The 19,236-nt window shown below is 70.0% G+C and overlaps 4 protein-coding genes across 4 annotated transcripts; 1 reads left to right on the top strand and 3 right to left on the bottom strand.

The window, feature by feature from the left end:
- Window positions 1-2,264: 2,264 nt before the first annotated feature.
- AURANDRAFT_27577 (hypothetical protein) lies at window positions 2,265-3,131 on the bottom strand (the record flags this gene model as incomplete). Its single annotated transcript, XM_009039358.1, has 1 exon — window positions 2,265-3,131. The coding sequence occupies one exon, from the start codon at window positions 3,129-3,131 to the stop codon at window positions 2,265-2,267; it is 867 nt and encodes a 288-aa protein (XP_009037606.1).
- A 1,118-nt stretch (window positions 3,132-4,249) lies between these two features.
- On the bottom strand, window positions 4,250-5,944 carry AURANDRAFT_27325 (hypothetical protein; the record flags this gene model as incomplete). The annotated part of the gene is made up of 2 exons (XM_009039357.1): window positions 4,250-4,393; window positions 4,703-5,944. The coding sequence occupies 2 exons, from the start codon at window positions 5,942-5,944 to the stop codon at window positions 4,250-4,252; spliced, it is 1,386 nt and encodes a 461-aa protein (XP_009037605.1).
- Window positions 5,945-6,386: 442 nt separating this feature from the next.
- AURANDRAFT_71775 (hypothetical protein) lies at window positions 6,387-7,579 on the bottom strand (the record flags this gene model as incomplete). The annotated part of the gene is made up of 2 exons (XM_009039356.1): window positions 6,387-6,918; window positions 7,122-7,579. 2 exons carry the CDS (start codon window positions 7,577-7,579, stop codon window positions 6,417-6,419), a joined length of 960 nt encoding a protein of 319 aa, XP_009037604.1.
- Window positions 7,580-7,890: 311 nt separating this feature from the next.
- Window positions 7,891-10,048, top strand: AURANDRAFT_64710 (hypothetical protein; the record flags this gene model as incomplete). The annotated part of the gene is made up of 2 exons (XM_009039479.1): window positions 7,891-8,751; window positions 8,804-10,048. 2 exons carry the CDS (start codon window positions 7,891-7,893, stop codon window positions 10,046-10,048), a joined length of 2,106 nt encoding a protein of 701 aa, XP_009037727.1.
- Window positions 10,049-19,236: the final 9,188 nt, after the last annotated feature.

Raw genomic sequence — 19,236 nt, 5'->3', positions numbered from 1 at the left:
ACCGGTAGGCGTCCTTCAGCAGCCCGAAGCTCCCCGCCTTGAGGCCCATGACCGCGGCGTCGCCGACGATCGGCGCCAGCCCGTCGAACGCGGACTCGCAGTCGCCGCCGACGCCGCCGATCCAGGCGTGCACGGGCCCGTGGGGCGTGTAGCCGATGTTCCAGGACCACTTGTACCAGGAACTGTACAGGTCGCTGAAGGTCATCTTGTGGTGGATCGCGCACGTCGGCCACGTGTAGTCGACGATGCCGTTGCTGCCGCCGCCCGTCGCCGCGGCCGTGAGGTCCATGCCGCACAAGTTGTGGTAGCGCGTCACAAAGGGGCTCGGGTTCACGTTCCAGGGCGCGCGCAGGTAGCCGAAGGGCGAGTGCATCTCCGCGGACGCGTTCAGCGGGACCTCGAGGTAGCCGAAGCGGCCGCTCGTCACCGTGTGGCGCTGGCCGCTCGTCGCGCCAAACCAGTCGTCGGAGAAGAGGTCCGAGGAGAAGATGGCCTGGGTCTTGTCGCCGTTCTTCGCCGCCTTGACGAGGTAGGAGTCGACCGTGTAGTCCCAGTACGGCAGCGAGATCTGCTTCGCGACGGACTGCAGGCTCAGCTCGAACTCGGCGCTCATGGCGATGTGCTGCGTGGGCATGCCCAGGCCGTCGTGGATGTGGTCCACGCGGGCGCCGCCGGCCGCGACGAGGTGCATGGACTCGAACTCGGACAGCGCGCGGTAGTGCTGCCCGTAGAGCCGCTGGCCCGCGCCGCTGCCCGTCGACGCCATGACCATGAAGGCGTCGAGGAAGGCGTCGCGGTCCGCGTCGCTGAGCTCGCGGAGCTCGCGGCGCACGTAGGTGCACGTGACCTTCTTCGTCGCGCTCAGCGTCTTGTGCTTGCCCGCGGCGGCGCCGTTGAGGCACGACACGGTCACCGCGTAGGTCCCGGGCCGCGGGAAGACGACGGCCACCGTCGTCCCGTTGGCCGTGAAGGACCGCGACGCCACCTCGTCGTCGTAGACGTCCGACGCCGCCCCCATCTCGAGCGCGACCTCCCAGCCGCACGACGTCGGCGCGTGCGGGCTCGAGAGCGCCTCGAGCGTCGTGAGCCGCGCGGGCTCGACCGTGTAGCGCGGGTCGAGGTGCAGGTAGCCGACGCCGGGGCCCGGCGACGCCGCGGAGCTGTACTCGTTGGAGCAGCTAAAGCCCAGCGTCGCGTCCGTGTCCGCGGCCAGCGCCTGGAACAGCGGCCGCCGCGCGACCCTCACGGCGGCGCCCGCGGTCGCCGCGAGGGCGCCGAGGGCGAGGGCGCCGCGCCGCCGTCGCCGCGCCGTCGACGCCTGCGCATCTTCGAGCGGGACGTAGGCCATGCTCGAGGACGAGAGGCAGCCCCGGGAGCCGGATGTCATGCAAAAACAGATACATGTGCAGCACCTTCATCACCAGCTTCTGCGAGGCTGCCCGATGGCTTTGAGGCTGCTGCCCCGATCTCGAGGTTGTAAGCTCGAGACCCCATGATCATCCGCACGCCGCGCAAGCAGCGCCAGCGATCGTCGCCGCCGCCGCCGCGCGTCGACGTCGAGGCCATGCGGGAGCCGTCGATGCGCATCGCCGTTTACATAGACATGGACACGGTCGGCGCGTGCCACAGCCTGCGCGAAATATCGCTGAGAAACGTCGACATCCACGCCGTCGCGGCCCACGCGAGCCCCCACCAGCGCGCGGCGAGCGTCGTCACGCCGACGAGCACGCGCACGGCCGCGCTGGACCAGATCTTCCTCATGGTCGGCGTCTTCGCCGGCTCGCGCGGCGGCTGCTGCTGCGGCCTCCTCGCGGCGCCGCACATCATCGTCGTCACGCGGGACCACGAGCGCGGCTCGACGCTCAAGGCGCTCTTCCTCTACGACGCGGCGACGCGGCGCCTCGGGGCGACGTACTCGCACGCGTCGTCCGAGGCCGAGGCGCTCGCCGGCGTCCAATCTTTGGGAGATTTTGGCTCCGAAAATCGCGTGCGTGATAGGCACTGGCGTGCCTCCGCGACGCGACGACGCGGCGGGGCTGGCTCGCGACGCTCTGCTGCGCCGGCGTCTACACGGCGGGGCTCTGCGGGCACTGCCTCTCGTTCCTCGCGTCCGACGCCGCGCGGCGCGTCCGCGCGCGGCGCCGGACCGGCTCCCCCGCGCCGCTGGGGTCCCCGCTGGAGACGGAGGACGCGCAGCCCCTGATCGCGGTGTAACACGGTCTCGCCGGTTGTTAAAAATGGCGCGCGCCCGCGCGGCGGCTCACTCAGGCGAAGTACTTCTCGAGCCAGCCCATGAGCTGGGCGTCGGTCATGCGGATGTGCTCGCCGACGAAGGACTCGAAGTGGTTCTTGCCCGCCTCGTCGGCGGTCTTGAGCCCGAAGGTGTCCTTCGTGTACCAGTCCGTCTCGTTCATCGGCAGCACGGTCTTCCACGGGTCCTTGGGGTCCATGGCGCCCCACTGCTCGCCCTGGCGCGGCCAGACGACCGTGTCGAGCGTGCCCTCGACCCAGATGAAGTTGTCCGTCTTCGCCCAGTTGGCGACGTAGGTCGCGTTGACCTCGCCCTCGCCGTTCCAGTGCGCGAGCCGCGAGTTCTTGAGGTAGGACGCGTCGGACGTCTTGGCGGGGTCGCGGTAGTAGTTCGCCTGGAAGAGGATGTCCTGGACGAGCTTGTTGTAGGCGAGGTCGCCGAGGACCTCCGCGAGGCCCTTGCAGACCGTCGGGCCGACGACGGGGATCTCGGGCGAGCACTGCGGGAACGCGCCGACGCCCGCGTTGATGCCGCAGATGGACATGAAGTTCTTCACCGGCGGGTCGTTGTACTTGATGATGTAGCCGCGGATGACGTTGTTGCCCTGGGAGAAGCCGAAGGCGTTGAAGCCGCCCGCGAGCTTCGGGTCGGCGCGGATCTTCGCCGCGAAGAAGTCGACGGACTTGTCCATGTTCTTCAAAAAGCCGTCGATGGTGTCGAAGAGCCAGCCCTCGGCCGTGGGCACGCACGTCGCGTAGGCGTTGAGCTTCTTGCCCGCCGCCTCGGTGATGGACTTCATGCCCGAGTTGTAGCACGAGTCGCCCATGCCGTGCGCGACGACGACGGGGAGCGCGGCGGCGCCGGCGCCGGCGGCGGGCATGTCGACCTCGTCGGCGATGACGGACATCGGCGACGCCTTGATGAGGTCCGCGAGCTGCTCCGGCGCGTCCGTGGCCATGGCGAGCATGGCCACGAGGCTCGGCGCGTCCTTGTTCAAATCCGCGACGTCGGCGGCCGTCGCCTCGACGCCGGCGTTCGTGAGGAAAGCCAATGCCGAGCCCTCCCGGTCGTACCCGATGGGCTCCAGGATGGCGGCCGAAGCGGCCGCAGCGAGGGCGAAGACGCGCATCATATGATTGGTTTGATGCTGGCCGCGATCGAGACTCTGAGATGCCACTCAGCGGCATCTTGTGGCAAACGGCGATCAACATTGGTTTCTTTCCCAGGGCAGCCCGGCCCGTTGCCATTATGAAGCGCGTTTGGGACGGCCGCGTGGAGGAATTTTTAGGTACCGAGCCAATAGCGCAAGGTGATGTCGTGCGGAAGCGCGCGAAGATCGACAGCGGCAAAACCTACATTTTCGGCACGCTGCTGGAAGGCGACAAGGAGGATCAGTGGGTGCTGCAGTGGGAGAACGAAGAGGAGGAGGCGGTCAGCAAGAACCGCGCCTCGTCGCTCCGCATCAAGGGCCAGGCCGACGCGCCGACGAAGGCGTACTTGAAGCGAATTCGGGAGCCGCTGAAAGAGGAGAACGCGGCCGACGACGCGCCGCCGCCGCCGCCGCCCGCCGCCGAGGCGCCGGAGGCGTCTCCGCCGCCGCCGCCGGAAGAAGAAGAAGCAGCGCCGCCGCCGCCGCCAGCAGCCGAGGAGCAAGTCGCCGACGAATCCGCCGAGCCGCTTGCCGAGGAGGAGGAGGAGCAACCGACGGAAGACGAACCCGAGAAACAGCGGCTCGCGTCGACGAAGGCCGCGCGCTACTACTCGGCCCTCGCCAGGGTCGCCGCCGCGAAGCCGCCGCGGCAGGTCGGCGCGCTCGAGCCCGCCGCGGAGCCCGCGCCCGAGCAGCCGAGCGCCCCGGAGCTGCCGGACTCCGTCCTGCGCATCGACGACGTCGAGGACGCGCGGAGCAAGCTCCGGTCGGCCAAGTAAGTTCTAAAGATGGCTCCGTGCGTTCGCGTTATCTGAAAATGGGCGGGGTCTTCTGGAGCGCGCCGCGCTCTAGGAGGACGGCTCCTCGGTCTTGGACTTGAGGATCGTGGAGACGCGGTCCTCGGTGATGGAGAGGCGCTGCTCGAGGATCGCGAGCGTGGACGTGATGATGTCGAGCTGGCCGACGACGTGGTCGAGCGTCGAGGCGACGACCTCGGGGAGCATGGCGCGGTCGACGCCGCGCGGCGCGGCGCCGAGCGCGTGGTCCGGGTCGCGCGCCGCGGCCGCGGGCGCGGCGGGCGCGGCCGCGGCCGGCGCGCGCGGGAACGGCGCGCGGAGCGCGGCGGGGTCGTCGGGCGGCACGACGAGCTCCTCGATGACGGCGTTCTCCACGTCCGGGTCCGCGGCGAACGCGCGGGGCGCCGCGGCCGGCGGCGGCGCCGCGGGCGACGCGGGCGACGCCGCGGCGACGGGCGGCGGCGGCGGCGCGAGCGTCGGCGCGTGCGTCGACGCGGGGAGCACGGGCGGCGCGAGGGACTTGGGCTCGAAGACCGCCGGGTGGTGCGGCGCGGGCGTCTTGTTGCCGCGCGTCGTCGCCTTGAGCGCGCCGCCCTTGGCGCGCGCGGCCCGGGGCTTCGTCGTCGACGGGGGCTGGGGCGCGCAGCCGTCGAGCTTCGTGCGCCAGACCATGACGACCTTGTCCGCGCCGCCGGACGCGAAGAGCTCGCCGTCCGTGGACCGCGGCGAGAAGGCCGCGGCCGTCGCCGCGCCCTCGTGGCCGCGGAGCGTGTAGAGCACCTGGCCCTGGCGCAGGTCGTAGAGCTTGAGCGTGCCGTCGTCGCCCGACGACGCGAGGTAGTGGCCCGCGCGGGGCTCCATGGCGATGGACGTGATGGGCCCGGCGTGGGACGCGTAGTGCTGGATGAGGCCGTGGCTCCGCGCGTCCCAGACGTTGACCTTGCCGTCGTCGCCGCCGGACACGACGCACGTGCCGTCGCCGGAGAAGGCGACGTCGCGCACGGCGCCCTCGTGCTCGAAGAACGTGCGCACGCAGGACCGGCCCTCGACGTCCCAGAGCTTGACGAGCTTGTCGTCGGACGCTGACGCGCAGAGGCGGCCGTCGGGCGCCCACTTGGCCGCGCGGACCCAGTTGCTGTGGCTCGTCGTCGCCGAGCCCGCGCCGCCGCGGAGCCGCGGGCTCTTCGCGGCCCCGGGGCTGCCCAGCTCGCCGGCGCCGAGCGTGCAGAGGAACTTGCGCTGCGGCAGCGCCCAGATCTTCACCGTCTTGTCGTCCGACGCCGTGAGCAGCCGCCGCGCGTCGGGCGCGTAGTCGACGCAGCGCACGGGGCCGCCGTGGCCCTTGAGCTCCGTGCTCTCGCCCCGCGCCTTCGTCTCCCAGAGCCGCACGGTCCGGTCGCTCGACGCGGACGCGAGGCCCGTGCCGTCGGGGCTGAACGTCACGCGGTTCACCGCGCCCCGGTGGCCCACGAAGCGGTACGCGCGCGTCGGCCGCGTCCCGGGCACGTGGCTCGCGGGGCCGAAGTGCCAGAGCATGACGCACGAGTCCGCGCCGCCGCTCGCGAGCTGCTTCTTGCTCGGCGAGAACGACACGCTGTTGACCGCGCCGCCGCGGTGGCCGCGGAGCGTCCGCACGAGCCGCGGCTCGTCGTCGCCGAGCGCGACGGTCGCGATGCCGCTGCCGCAGGCGTCGCGGTCGTCGAGGCCCTCGGCGGCCCAGGAGTTGCGCTCCGCCAGGGCCGTCATGATTGCCTTCTTATGGTTTTCGCGTGTGACGACGCGAATGCACCGGCTTTTTTTGGCGCGCGGACGGACGCGCTGCTACCGCTGCTGCTGCGACGGTGTTACGGCGCGGAGCTGCTGCTGCTGCGTTGCGCACGGCTTTGCGTTCGCGCACAAGACGCTGCCGTTCGAGATCGACGAGCTTTGAAATCGTCCCAAGTGCGACTGCATATTGAGGGCAAATTGCTGTTTTGAATCCGCGCAGCGATCGATGACGCGGGCGTGCCGCGACGGGTAAGTTGCGGGCGTCGACGCGCGGTTGGACGCCGTCCGCGCAAGGATCCGCAGCTCGCTCGACGGCGCGCTGAACGCGCCGCGGGCTCTGGCGATCATGCTCCTTCCGACCATCCTCATCTCATCATCCTACTCCGAGCTCCCTTCCACCAGCACCCACGGTCGTTTATTTGCACACTTCACTGTTCCTTTACTCACACTTTCATCCGAACTCCTCCGCCATGGCCTCGTATCTCGCCATGAGCGCCGGGTTGCTCGTGAACAGGTCCTGGAGCGGCTTGGGCGCGCCGAGGATCTTGCGCTGCCGCGCGACGGTGTAGAGGTGGCCGATGGCGATGCCCAGCAGGTCGTGGATCGGCAGCTCGTGCTCGAGGAGGTAGGTCTGCGCCGCGAAGAACCACGGCAGCAGCTCCGCCTTGATGTTGAAGAACTCCATCACGGAGACCTCCTGGCCCTCGTAGGTCCGCGCCCAGATGTAGACGAGGAAGCACGAGAGGTTGTGCCCGAGGAAGTGCGTCTTCATGCCGCCGAGGCCCACGCCCAAAAGCAGCGAGCCCGCGCCGAAGGCCATCATGACGAGGAACTCCCACGGCTCCGTGTGCGACAGCTTCTCCAACGTGCCCATGTACGTCCACACGAAGTGGATCGTCAGCAGGTACGAGAGGCCGAAGGGGCCGTAGAAGAGAAAGGCGGTGAGGGGCCGCCTGCGATTCGGGACGACGTCGGGGCGGGAATGTTCGAAACGAGATTGACGCGAACGCGATCGACTCGACTCAGATGCTAAACGATAAACAGACCGCTCAGCAATATAGTCTGTGACTATCTCAGACTGGGGCGGCATACAAGTAATCATCACTGCCGGGTGAAGTAACAAAAACACGAATCCGCGGACGCCGAAAAAACGCACCAGACCTGCGCGCGCTTGAAGACGGCGCCCCAGTTGAGGTGGAGCCACTCGGGCCACTGGTTGTTGAAGGCCAGGAAGGAGCCGCAGGTGAGCGCGAGGGACGCGCCGACGTAGGCCTGCGTCATCGGCGGCGTCTCCGCCCACGACTTGAGCGTCCGACTCTTGAAGGTGTCCCCGTCGAAGTCGGCATCGGAGATTTCGACATCCTCGTCGAAGACCGACTCGTCGATCTCGTCGTCGTCGTCCTCGAAGTCGTCCTCGTCCTCGTCGTCGGACTCGTCCTCGTCCTCGTCCTCCTCGAGGCTGCCGCCGCGCCGGCGCACGGCCGGCGCCCAGCGGAGCGCGACGCCGCGGCGCGAGACGCCGCGGCTCCGCGCGAGGAGGTGCCGCGGGCCCTCGAGCGCGTGGGAGCTCGAGCACGCGGCGGCCGCGGCCGCGGCGGCGACGAGCGAGCGCATGAGCGGGCTTGCAGTCGAGACGATCGCCGGCGCCTGAGGCAAAGCTCACCTCATCAACGACCTCGAAGGATTTTTTGGCTGATCACATCGCGCCGATGGCTGCGGCAGCCCCCCCGCCGCGGGGCCCGTGGTCGGGCCTCGAGCGCGAGCGCGCCGAGTCCGTCAAGAACTTCGTCGAGCAGACCAAGACCTCGAAGAAGCGGACGTCCATCGCCTTCCACAAGAGCGACGATCCCTTGGATGCCGTCCTCGCAAAGGTGAAGAACGCGGAAGCCTCCGGGGAGCTGGACCGCGAGGGCGTGCTGCGCGTCATGCAGCAGCTCCTCGGGCGGCGCCTCAAGTCGCTCCAGGAGATCGGCCGCGTCGTCACGCACACGTTCCGCGGCGAGGAGCTGGGCCTCAAGATCAGCCTCGCGCGCTACGGCGCGGGCCGCGAGTACGTCGAGGTCGACGAGATCTTCGAGGAGTCCGAGGTCGCGGACATGGTGCGGAAGGGCGACGAGCTCATCGCCATCAACAAGCGGCTCATCCTCGAGCCGACGCAGGAGACGTTCCCGCTCCTGATCAAGTCGATCGCGACCGCGGGCCGGCCGATCTCGTTCACGTTCATCAAGGGCGAGCGCCACGAGGAGAGCGTCATCGACTCGCTCGTCGCGTCCGCCGAGGGCTACTGGGCCCGGGCCAAGGCCTGCCGCGAGGAGATCGAGAGCCACCGGGAGAAGGGCACGGACTCCGTCGAGGTCGTCAGGGGCCTCGTGGACCAGGCGCGCGTCGCCGCGGAGACGTGCAAGTCCAACGCGGAGCGCGCGGCGGCGCGCTGCGAGGACGACGACAGCCACGCCATCTTCGTCGCGCGCGAGGAGACGGCGGTCCTCGCGGACAAGGCCGCGAAGGAGCTCAAGGCGTGCGAGGCGCTCGCGGCGACGGAGGGCCGCGGCTTCGCGGCGCGCGCCGACGACGGCGCGATGCTCACGCGCGAGTCGCTCGCGGCGGCCGACGCCGTCGGGGCGCTCGTCGTGCTGCAGCCCCACAAGGGCCTCAAGCCGCGGTCCCCCGGGTCCCAGCGCAAGTTCGCGCTCAAGGACCGCTACCTGCTGCTCCTGCCGACGGAGACGCACTACGACGAGAAGTTCGCGGCCATGTCCACGAAGCAGCTCAAGCACATGCTGCAGGTCTTCGCGGCGGCGTCCTCTTGTTCGAGAGATTTCGACACATGCTCCACAGGCGTCGGGCGTGTCGACGGCGGGCTGCTTCGAGCGCGAGGACTTTCTCAATTTGGCCCTCGACAAGGCGGAGACGAAGGTGCTGCGGTCGCCCGACGACGACGGCGACGGCAAGGCCGACGGCGTCACGGACCTGCTGGCCCTGGAGAGCGTGTCCTGCGACGCGGGCGGCAATCTCGTCCTGAAGGGCAAGCTCGACAGCGTCGCGCTGGGGCCGCCGGAGGGCGTCGCCGTGGACCTGGCCGCGCTCGCGAAGCACCTCAACGACAGGATCGCGTTCTACGCGGAGCTCGAGGCCCGCGCGGCGGACCCCGACGGCTACGAGGCCGCGAAGCTGCTCCACGACGTCGACGCGGACTGCGAGGGCTTCTCCGTCGCCGCGCGGCGGCCGCTCTTCGCGGACTACGCGCTCGGCGAGAGCCGCGGCGTGTCGCGCGCGTGGTCCGCGGGCGTCGTCAAGCGCAAGGGCACGTCGGAGCCCCTGGGCGTCGTCGTCGAGGTGCCCGTGCGCGGCACGACGCCCTCCGTCAAGGTCGCGTTCCAGGGCGAGGCCGAGCTCTGGGTCGGCCCCGTGTCCGAGCTCGAGCTCGAGGAGGGCCGCGGCGCGGCGCCGCCGCCGCCGTCCGCGTCGCCGAAGAAGGCCGCGCGCCGCGCGTCCTACGGCCACGTCGACTGGGCCGCGCCCGGCGCCCAGGCCGACGCGCACAAGCTCCGCGACTTCGAGCGGTCCATCGCGCGCTTCTTCTCGCCCGAGGAGTGGCTCGCGGAGCTCGACCCCGTCCTCGTCAAGTCCGGCGGCGAGCTCGAGCGCGAGGCCGCCTTCGAGGCCGAGCGCACGCGGCGCCTCAGCGACGCGCACCCGCTCGCGCGGCCGCACGTCGGCGTCGCCTACAGCGGCCTCATGGGCGACCTCAAGGTCAACGACCTGCCCGAGATCGACGACGCCCTCTACCTCAAGCACGAGCACGAGTACAAGCCCTCGGAGGAGGAGCCCTTCGACGACAAGTACCCCCAGCACTGCTGGAGCTGCGACCCGCTCCCGAACGAGAACAACGAGGACTACGAGTTCTACCTCTGCGGCACGACCGTGTCCCTCGAGATGAGCCCGAGCCTCCAGCCCCCCCCGCCGCCCATCGAGACGGTCGAGCGCGAGGGCATCGTCGACGGCATCACCTACCGCAACGAGTCGCTCTTCAACCCGGAGTTCCCCTACACGCGCGGCTTCATCGAGGCCGTGACGACCTGAGGTCGCGCGCCCAGCGAGCCGCGCCCCATGACCCCCTCTCCGCGCATGCGCATAAGTCCCTCTCTCTCTCTTCGTTCGCGTTCGACGCCGTCGACGACGGCGTCGAGGCGCGCGAGCGCGCGCCCCCGGGCGTCCACGACGGCGTCGAGGCTGTGCGTCGCGTAGGCTGAGAAGCCGGCACGGGACTCTGGCGCTCACACAGTGTTTTGGGACTTCGGTGTTTATCAAGGAGGCGGCGGACTGGCGACGCGCGCCTAGTTCTCGCCGAAGTAGCCCTTGGACTCACCGGACAAGACCCGGCCGAGCTGCTGGAGCGCGCCGGTGCCGATGACCGTGAGGGCGACGAGGAGCGCCGCGGCGGGCGCCGCGCCGACGATGAGGAGGTTGATGGGGATGCCGGCGATGTTGCCCGTGAAGGCCTCGGCGGGCGCCGCGACGGCGAGGGGAGCGACGGCGGCGGCGATCGGCATCACATCGAACTTGGGCGCGACAGCCTTGGCCTGCGACGGGAGGGGGCGGATCGAGGCGGGCCCGGGGGGAAGGGAATGGGGCCGTCGCTCCTCTCGCTCCGATTCGAGGCCGATTCGAGGCCGCGGCACGCGCGCGCACGACATGTGCGGGCCGGACGTGTCCAGCGCGCAGCAGCGCGTCGCGGCTGCGCTCTGAGGGCCGCGGGAGGGGCCCGGGGGGCAGCTCCCGGCGCGCGCGCAGCGCGGACTTCACCCGCGATCTTCATTCGCTGCGCGAGCTCTCTCAACAGCGTCCCCGGAGCTCATTTCATATCGTCTGACGCCGGAACGCGCGATCGGGGCAACCTTGGTGACGGGCGCCTGGAGCGCCGCCGCGACGGTGAGAAGGCAGGCGAAGAGCGTCGTACGAGCCATAATGAACTTGGAGATTGCGATCTGCGGATGACGGCTCGGAGGAAGCATAGGCTAACTAGGGGATGGGCGAGCCGCGCCGGCGCCGGCCCGGCCGGTGTCCGGTGTCCGCACGCGTACGCGTCCGCCGGAGCCTCGCGGGCGTGCATAAGTACCGTGCGCGTGTCGTTACTCAGCCGCAATCACTCACGCATCGTCATCGTCCGCGACGAACGGCGCCGCCAGCGACGTCGCGACGTTCCGCGCCAAGCACACGGCCATGAGGACGACGGACACGGCGAGGATCGCGCGGCACGCGTAGACCTTGGGCGACCGCTTGTGGCGGCGGACGTGGAGGTAGAGCGCGCAGGGGAGCGCGTAGGAGATGAAGAGGCCCACGGAGGACCCGGCGAAGGCCCAGACGACGGCGACGCCCGGGGCGTACGTCGCGCCGCACCACGAGAGGAAGACGAGCGCCGCGGTCAGCAGGAAGTGGTAGCCCTGGGCCGCGACGGACGCGCGCGACCGCACGGGTGCCTCTTCCTCCTCCTCCTTCGTCGGCGTAGTGAGCCGCGCGCGCTCGTCGAGGCGCATCGTCCGCGGCGTCGCCGGCGCCGCCTGCGAGGCGCAGCCGAAGACCGCGGGCAGCGCCTCGAGCGAGTCGCGGAGCGGGATGACGATCGCCGGCGTGTTGAGCAGGATCGCGACGCCAAAGGCCAGCGCGCAGGTCCCGAGGAGCGGGTCCGCGGCGTCGTTCTCCGCGAGGCACGCGAGCGCCTACCGAGCGACGACGTTCCTTCGGTCGAAAGCTCTCGAAACAGGACGCCGGCCAGCGCGTCCTGCGCGTCGTCCAGGGGCACGTCGCGGCAGACCGCGAGCCCCGCGAGGCCGAGCACGACGTAGAGCAGCGTCGACAGGCCCACGGCCGTGTGGACGAGCGTCTTGAGCCGGTCGCGCGTCGGGTCGTGGAGCCGGCTGTGCACGGAGAGGATGTTGAACTGGCAGAGGTAGAGGATGGACACGATGGGCACGGCGCCGAGGGCCGCGAAGGCGTCCGGCGCCTCGCCCGGCGCGAGCACCAGATCCGCCCAGCCCGCGCCGCCCCGGTCGAGCGCCGCCGGCGCGCGGATCGCGAAGGTCGCCGACACGAGGATCGCGGCGCAGAAGGACACGACGGCCGCGAAGGAGAGGCGGCTCACGTCGTGGAAGAGCGACAGCGGCAGGAGCACGAAGATGAGGCAAAAGTAGAGGACCCTGCCGTCGTCGAGGCCCGTCGCCTGTGCCGGAAACAACCGGTGGAACGGCCCCGTCCAGCGAAACTTCGAACCTCTCTATCTCGGTCAAATCGAGGTCGTTTCGGCTGATTTTTGGACGGATCGTTTTCTCTCGGTGGATTCCTGACAGACAGCGACATGGTTGCGTGCGAATACATTCATATTGAAGTCGTGTTGCATATTTTTGTTTCCCGCCCAGCCCGTCGCGAGCGCGAGCATGTCCCGCAGCAGGCTCACGTAGGCGACGGCGACGAAGGCGCAGAGCACGAGCAGGGACACGCTGCAGAGCACCTCGGCCTTCTTGCCGTGCGTGTGCCGCGCGAGCTGCGGCAAGGCGACGATGCCCGTGCGCCGCGACGCCGAGCACAGCGCCAAGAGCGACAGGTCCGACGCGACGGCGGCGACGGCGAGGATCGCGAGGCCCTTGAGCACGCCGAGCGACTTCAGGGCGTAGGGGAGCGACAGCGCGCCGCCGCCGACGATCGTCGCGAGCATGGCGAAGACGCAACCGACGACCGACGCGGACCGCTCGGCGGCGTCGTGCCGCGGCGTGAGCACCTCCATGCTCTGCTTGCGGTCGGCGCGCTTGAAGCCCTCCTCCGCGGCGCGGAGGTGCAGCACGGTGTTTGCCACCTGCCCGAAGCCCACCGGGGCTTCGCTCGGGTCGGCAGGCTTGCACGTAGGGACGCACTGCATAGTGTGGTGTGTGCGGCCCCTATTTAGAGCTCTGAAACGCGATGGAGGCAGTTCAGCGCTGCTGTTTCAAGGCGAGTGCGCGTCGGAGGCAGCGATTCGGTCGTCGGCGCGCGGCGTCAAGGCGAGTGCTCCCGTGGGCGAATATTGGACTTGAATCAAACTTGCGTTGTTTTCCGCTTGAAGGCTAGTCTGACCAATTGGACGAGAACGCGGCCATCACTGAGACTTGCCACAGCAGGCTCGCGATCCCGCGAGCCGCGCGAGAGCCGCGCGCGCGCCGGCAGTGGGCCCCGCCGCGGCGCAGCGGCTCTGAGCGGCCCGACGCCTCGCTCGAGGAGCTCCGGAGCATGCGCAGATCTCCGCAGGCGACTCCCGGCGACTAGCTGCGGCAGCGCGCGACGTCAGTCACGGCCCGGGTGTCGTATGGCCTCTCCGCACCGCCGGGCCCGAAGCAGCGTCCAATTGCGATTAACAGTAACACAGCGGAGCGAAGGCTCTTAGACGAACCACGCCGGGCCACGACCGCGGCGCCCTAGAACGGCCACGGGATGAAGTGGAGCGACATGAGACACGCCATGAAGATGATGGCGAGGATGAAGGGCGTGAGGAGGCCCCAGACGGGCCAGAGCCCGCGGATGAGCGAGATGCCGCAGACGACGCCGATGGCCGTCATCGTCGGGATCACGCGCGGGCAGTAGACCGCCCACTCCGTCGTGACTCGCTGGACGTACGGCAGCCAGAGCGTCAAGTACGCGCACAGCACCGTGTTCATCGTGAAGCACGACGCCGCGATGTTGAACCAGAACCGGTTGACGTCCGGGTGCGACAGCATCACGAAGGGCAGGTCCGTCTGGTAGGCGACGAAGACGCCCGTCGCGACCCAGGCCAGCGCCTGGATCTTCGTGGCGATGTTCTCCGCGGCTTCGCTGCGGCGCTTCTTGTTCGCCGCGGCCTTTGAATCCTCCTCCGTCGTAGGGACGCGCGCGTAGCGTTGCGTCGGCGCCATGTTTGTCGTGCGGCGGGTTGCGGATGTCGGTCGGCGGCGCTCGGGGTGCGCTGGTGCTCGACGCGGGCGGCGCTCAGCCGCGATGCTCCGGCGCGTTGCGGCGCGGTGCGGAGCGTGTGTCGGAGGCGGGACGCGCGGTGTTGCTCGCGTCGACGCGCAAGCCTCTTGCTCTACTTTTGCTGTGGAGATCGGCGAGTCGTCATCGAACCCGGCATCATCGGCATCGACGACTTGCGGCGCAATGGGCAGCTCCAAAATCGCTGCAAACCCAGCGATGAAGCGCATCGATAAAAGCACGTGAGCGACCGTAAGAAAGCCATGGTGTACGGCGCGCTGCAAACGACGTGATGGACCTCACGAAGCCGGGCGCCGGCTGGAGCAGCGCGAGCCGCCGGCTCGGCGCGTCGAACGAGCTGCCGGCGTGGTACGCGCCCTACAAGCACATCCTCGGCGGCTACCGGCTCGGCTACGACGCCTGCGACTGCGCGCGCTCGCTCTTCCAGCTGCACAACGAGACGTTGAACATCTGGTCGCACGTGCTCGGCCTCGCGGCGTGGGTCCACGCGAGCGCGGCGCAGCTCGCCGCGGAGCCGCTCGCGTCCGCGGACGGCGGTACCCGTCGAGCGCATGTGGTCCTCTACGGCCTCTGCGCTTTGATGCCGCTCGCGTCCAGCCTCGCGCACGCCTTCCACTGCCGCGGGCCCGCGGCGTCGCGCCTCGCCTGGCGCCTCGACTTCGCGGGCATCGCGTGCCTGCTGAGCAGCCGCGCGGCGCTCGAGGGCTACCTGCTGCTCTACTGCCGGCGGGATCTGTTGGCGGTCTGGGTCTGCGTCGCGACGCTCGCCTACGGCTCCCTCTCCATTCTGGCCGTCGCCTACGAGCGGCCGGACGCGCTCGCGCCCATGTTCGTGCTCCTGCACGCGCCGCTCGTCGGGTTCCTCGCGACGGAGTGGCCGTCGCTCGACGCGGCCGCCAGGGCCGCGGCCCGCGGTCCCGTCCGGCTGCTCGTGCTCGGCTCGCTGTCCGGCGTCGCCGGTTTCGCGGTCCGCGCGACGCACGTGCCCGAGCGCTGGATTCGGCGGCGGCGCGACATGCCCATCTTCTGCGACATCGTCGGCGCGAGCCACCAGTGGTGGCACGTCTTCACCATGGTCGGCCCGCTCCTCGCCCAGCGGGGCAACGCGCGGCTCTTCGCGCTCCGCGTCGGCTCGACGTGCCCCGCTACGTAACTTGTTTGTTGTGTCACGTTACGGCGCGCTTGCGCCGGTCCGCGTCCGCGTGGCGGAGGATCGCGCGGACCGTCTGCGGGTCGAGGAAGCCCTTGTCCGTGCCGTGGATGCCGACGCACGTCCGGTGGTCGCCTAACATGCGAGGTGCATTCCCCAAATGGCCACAGGACACTGGTGGTCGCCCCACTCCTCGACGGCGAACTGGAACGCCGAGTCCTTGTCCGCGAGGCGCAGCTCGGCGTCGGGCGCGTCCGTGCGCAGGAGGCACGCGGAGAACGTCACGTCCTCGGGCGCGAGCCGCTCGCGGTCCGTCGCCGCGCCGACGCAGTGAAGCATGGCGTCGACGCGCCGCAGCGAGAGGCCACCGTTGCACGAGTACTCCAGGATGTCCTCGAAGCCGCCGCAGACCGCGCCGATGAGGCCTATCGCGTGCATTTGTTCGGGCTACACCAAGGACGCCGGACGAGACCCCAGCGCATGTCCGACACGCGCGGCGGCCGAAGTAACACCTAGAAACGCGCGACGATCAGTCCCCCACGCACGAGTGTCAGAAGGACGCCGAAATGAAAAACGCAGTCCGTCTGGAAGATCAGCACGTGCTCGTGGGGCCGCAGCGCCTCCCAGACCTAGGGATGCATGTCTTCCAGGCGAGAACGAGCTCAGGGAGGACGCCGTCCCGAGACGTCCCGCTCCAACAGCAGCGCGGAGAACGCCGCGTTGTCCGCGAGCGGTCCCGGCAGCTCCATGGTCAGGAACGCGCCGTCGACGCGCGCGCGCACGTAGGCGAGCGTCGCCGCGTCGCCGGCGACGCAGAGGTTCCAGCCGCGGACGCGGCCGTCGTCGCCGCCGCCGTCGTCCGCGAGGACGTCGACGGCGTTGCGGATCGCGAGGACGAGCCAGGGCGTCGGCCGCGTCTCGACGATGAGCGCGACGCGCGGCCGCGCCGCGTCGTAGGTCGCCGGCGCGCCGCGCGCGAGGTAGCGCGCCGCGAGGCGGTTGCCGACGCGCGGCTCGTGGCGGATCTCGAGCCGCGGGTCCGCCGCGCGGTAGTCCGCGGCCACGGCCTTGCCCTTGACGGCGATCGTCTTCTTGCCCGACGGCGGCGCGCGGGCCACGAGCTCCAGCGCGCGGATCTCCGCGTCGGCGCGCGCGCGGAGGACGCAGCGCAGCGACGACGGCGGCGGCGGCTCTTCCGGTCGCTCCGAAGGCGGCTCGAGCACGACGACGTCGCCGTCCTCGAGGGCGTCGCCGATCAGCGCGTCGCGGTCCAGGATCGCGCCGTCCCTCGCTCGCCGCAGCGCGAGGCGCGGCGCGGCGTCGTCGAGGCCTGCGCCATGCTTCTCGCGGAAGCTCTTGAGGAAGCTCTTGACGAGCACGCCGCAGGCGCGCGTGCGGCGGTGCTTCTCCGCGAGCGTGAGGCGCACGCTGTGCGATGGCTCGACGAGGTATTGCACGTCGACGCGCAGCATGCCGCAAGGCTTAGCCACCACCATCATGAAGCAGCCCTCATCAAGTTCAAGATAATGTTCAAGTTAAAAAATATTATCAAAGCCGAGCCAAAACCGCGTCGAGCTTGCTCTCCAACGCATCAAAACGAGCGTCGACGTGGCGGCGGAGGTCCGCGAGCTCCGCGGCGAGGCCGCCGGACCGCGGCGCCGCGGGCGGCGGCGCGGCTGCGGCTTTCGGTTTCGAAGCTTTCGGAGCTGCTGCCGCCACAGGCGCCGGACTCCGCGCCACGTCCACGACGCGCGCCTCCGCGGGCGCCGCCGCCGCGCCGATGCCGCAGAGCGGCGCGGCCCTGGCGTCGAGCTGCACGAGCGCGACGAGGTCGCCGTTCCCGCGCGCCGCGAGGCCGCGGACGCGGGACTTGGCGGCCGGCGGCGCGAGCGCGACCGGCGGCCGCGGCGCGAGGCCGTCGAGGGCGAAGCGCGCGACGGTGCAGTGAGCGTCGAAGCCGCTCGCGGCGGAGACCTCGTCGCCGTGGCACGCGACGTGGTCGACCTGTGTGGGAATCAAATATTCAACCCGGCCGTTTCGACACAAGAGCAATCGACTCGTCCAAAAATCAGCCGAATCGACTTCGATTTGACCGGGCTAGAGATTTCTGAAGTTTGGCCCCGACGTCCCAGCTCACCGGTTGATTTCCACACAGTGGTCGACGAGCGCGGCGCCGCGCGGCAGCGCCCCGACGGCCGCGGACGCGGCGACGGCGAAGGCGCCGCGCGCCTCCTCGACGCGCGCGAGGCGCGGCGTCGACGCCCGCGGCGGCGCGGGAGCCGGCGGCGGCGCGTCGTCGCGCGGGAGCAGGAAGCCCGCGGGCACGTTGCCGCCGCCGAAGCCGGAGAAGCTCACCTCGCCGACGACGCCGGCCGCCGCCGCGGGCCGTACGATGAGGGGCACGGCGTCGTCCCTCGCGACGACGAGCGGCGGCGCCGCCTTCGCGACCTCGCGGAGCTCGCCCGACCGGTCCTCGCGGTACGCGACCGCGGCCTCGAGCGCGACGACGAAGCCGCCCGACGGCGTCGCCGCGACGGCCCGCGCGGCGCCCGCGACGCCGGGCACGGCGACGAGCGGCGCGTTTGGCCGCCACGTCGCCGCGCCGAAGCTGCCGACGACCGCGAGCGCGTCGTCTTTCGTCCAGCAGGCGCCGCGGAAGGCGCCGCCGCCGGGCGCGTCGAGAGTCGCGGTCGCTTCGAGCGACGCGAGATCCAATACGTGCGTCTGCTTCGGCAGGACGATCGCGACGCGTTTCGAGCCCACCGCGACGGCGCGCGCGGCGGCGTCGCCGAGCGGCCGCGACGTCGTCGCCTTCGTCGTCATCCGCGTCCAGGCGCTCCCGGCGCGTTTTTCAAAGAGCCAGCGCTGGCAGACCTTGTCGCGGAAGGCCGCGACGACGAGCACGTCCGGGCCGGCGGCCGCCGCGCCGACGACGCACTTGCCGCCGGCGCCGTCGACCTCGACCGTCGCGACGACGCGGCCGCTATCGACGTCGACGACGTCGATCTTGCTGTCGTCGCGCGCGACGACGGCGAGCCGAAATGCGTCGCAGTAGGCGAGGGCGGTCGCGGGGCCCAGAGGTTTACCGGTCGTCGGAGCCGCTGTGGGTGTCGGCGCCGTGGGTGTTGTGGTTTGTTTGTGTAATTTTGCGTCGAGTGTGTTGATGGCCGCATCGATCGACTGCTTCTCGTTGAGGAGATCGAGGAGGTCCATATCGGTGTGGCTGTGCGTTGCGCAGCGATGCGCGCGGCGGCGGGCGAGCTGCTCTCCCAAGCTGTTCACAAAAATCAAGTTGACCAAGTTGAAGATTTCAATGTGGGGCTTATGAGGGGTGCTCAGCGCGGAGGCCTCGCCGTCGCGGTCGCGGCCGTCGCGCGCGGTGCCAGCGCTTCGCCCCGAACGCTCCTGCCGCGTCCGGCCCTCCCAGGCCGTCGTGGAGCGCCCTTTGCTCCGCCTATCGCCGCGCGGACGCGGCGTTCGCCGCCGTGTAAGTCGCTCAGGCTTCATAGTCTCCCGCTTCGCCTAAGTTGCCATTTTATAGACGCGCGGCGGCGCGCAGAGGAACATCGTCTCCCGCTTCTGGAACGCCTCCTCGCCCGTGCCGACGAGCTCGTGGAACTGGAGGCCGCGCTCCCGGTCGCAGCAGAGCGCGTGTGGCTCGTCCGCGGGAACAACAATGCGGTCGCCGGCGCCGAGGCGCTTCGTCCGCCGGCTCGCGGGCCCGTCCGGCCAGTTGCTGACCAGCACGGAGCCACCGCGGATCTCGAAGAGCTCGTCGATGTCGTGGCGGTGCGGTTGGAGCAGCTGACCGGGAGCATAGTCCATGACTCGCGCGGACCGGCCGTCGACGTCCACAAAGCACTGCACGAAGCCGTTCTCGAGGAAGGCAAAGTCCTCGCAGCCGCGTTGCGTGTTACAATGAATCCGTCGTAGCTCGACGTTCTCCGGCACGTCGTAGCCCGCGGCGATCATTCGCCGCCGCGCGTCGTCGGCTTCTTGGCCGGTGGCGCCGCCTACAAGCAGCAAATGAATCATCGCCTGCTGTATCGCGCAATATTATAAAAGTAAAGACGCTGGCACTCGCCCTGCTCCACCATCTTGTTGTCCTGTGCTCCTGCCACATGGC

Source organism: Aureococcus anophagefferens (assembly GCF_000186865.1).
Source record: "Aureococcus anophagefferens unplaced genomic scaffold AURANscaffold_11, whole genome shotgun sequence".
Lineage (NCBI taxonomy): Eukaryota > Pelagophyceae > Pelagomonadales > Pelagomonadaceae > Aureococcus > Aureococcus anophagefferens.
Note: the sequence above shows the minus strand (reverse complement) of the source record. Positions and strands in the feature narration are given on the sequence as shown.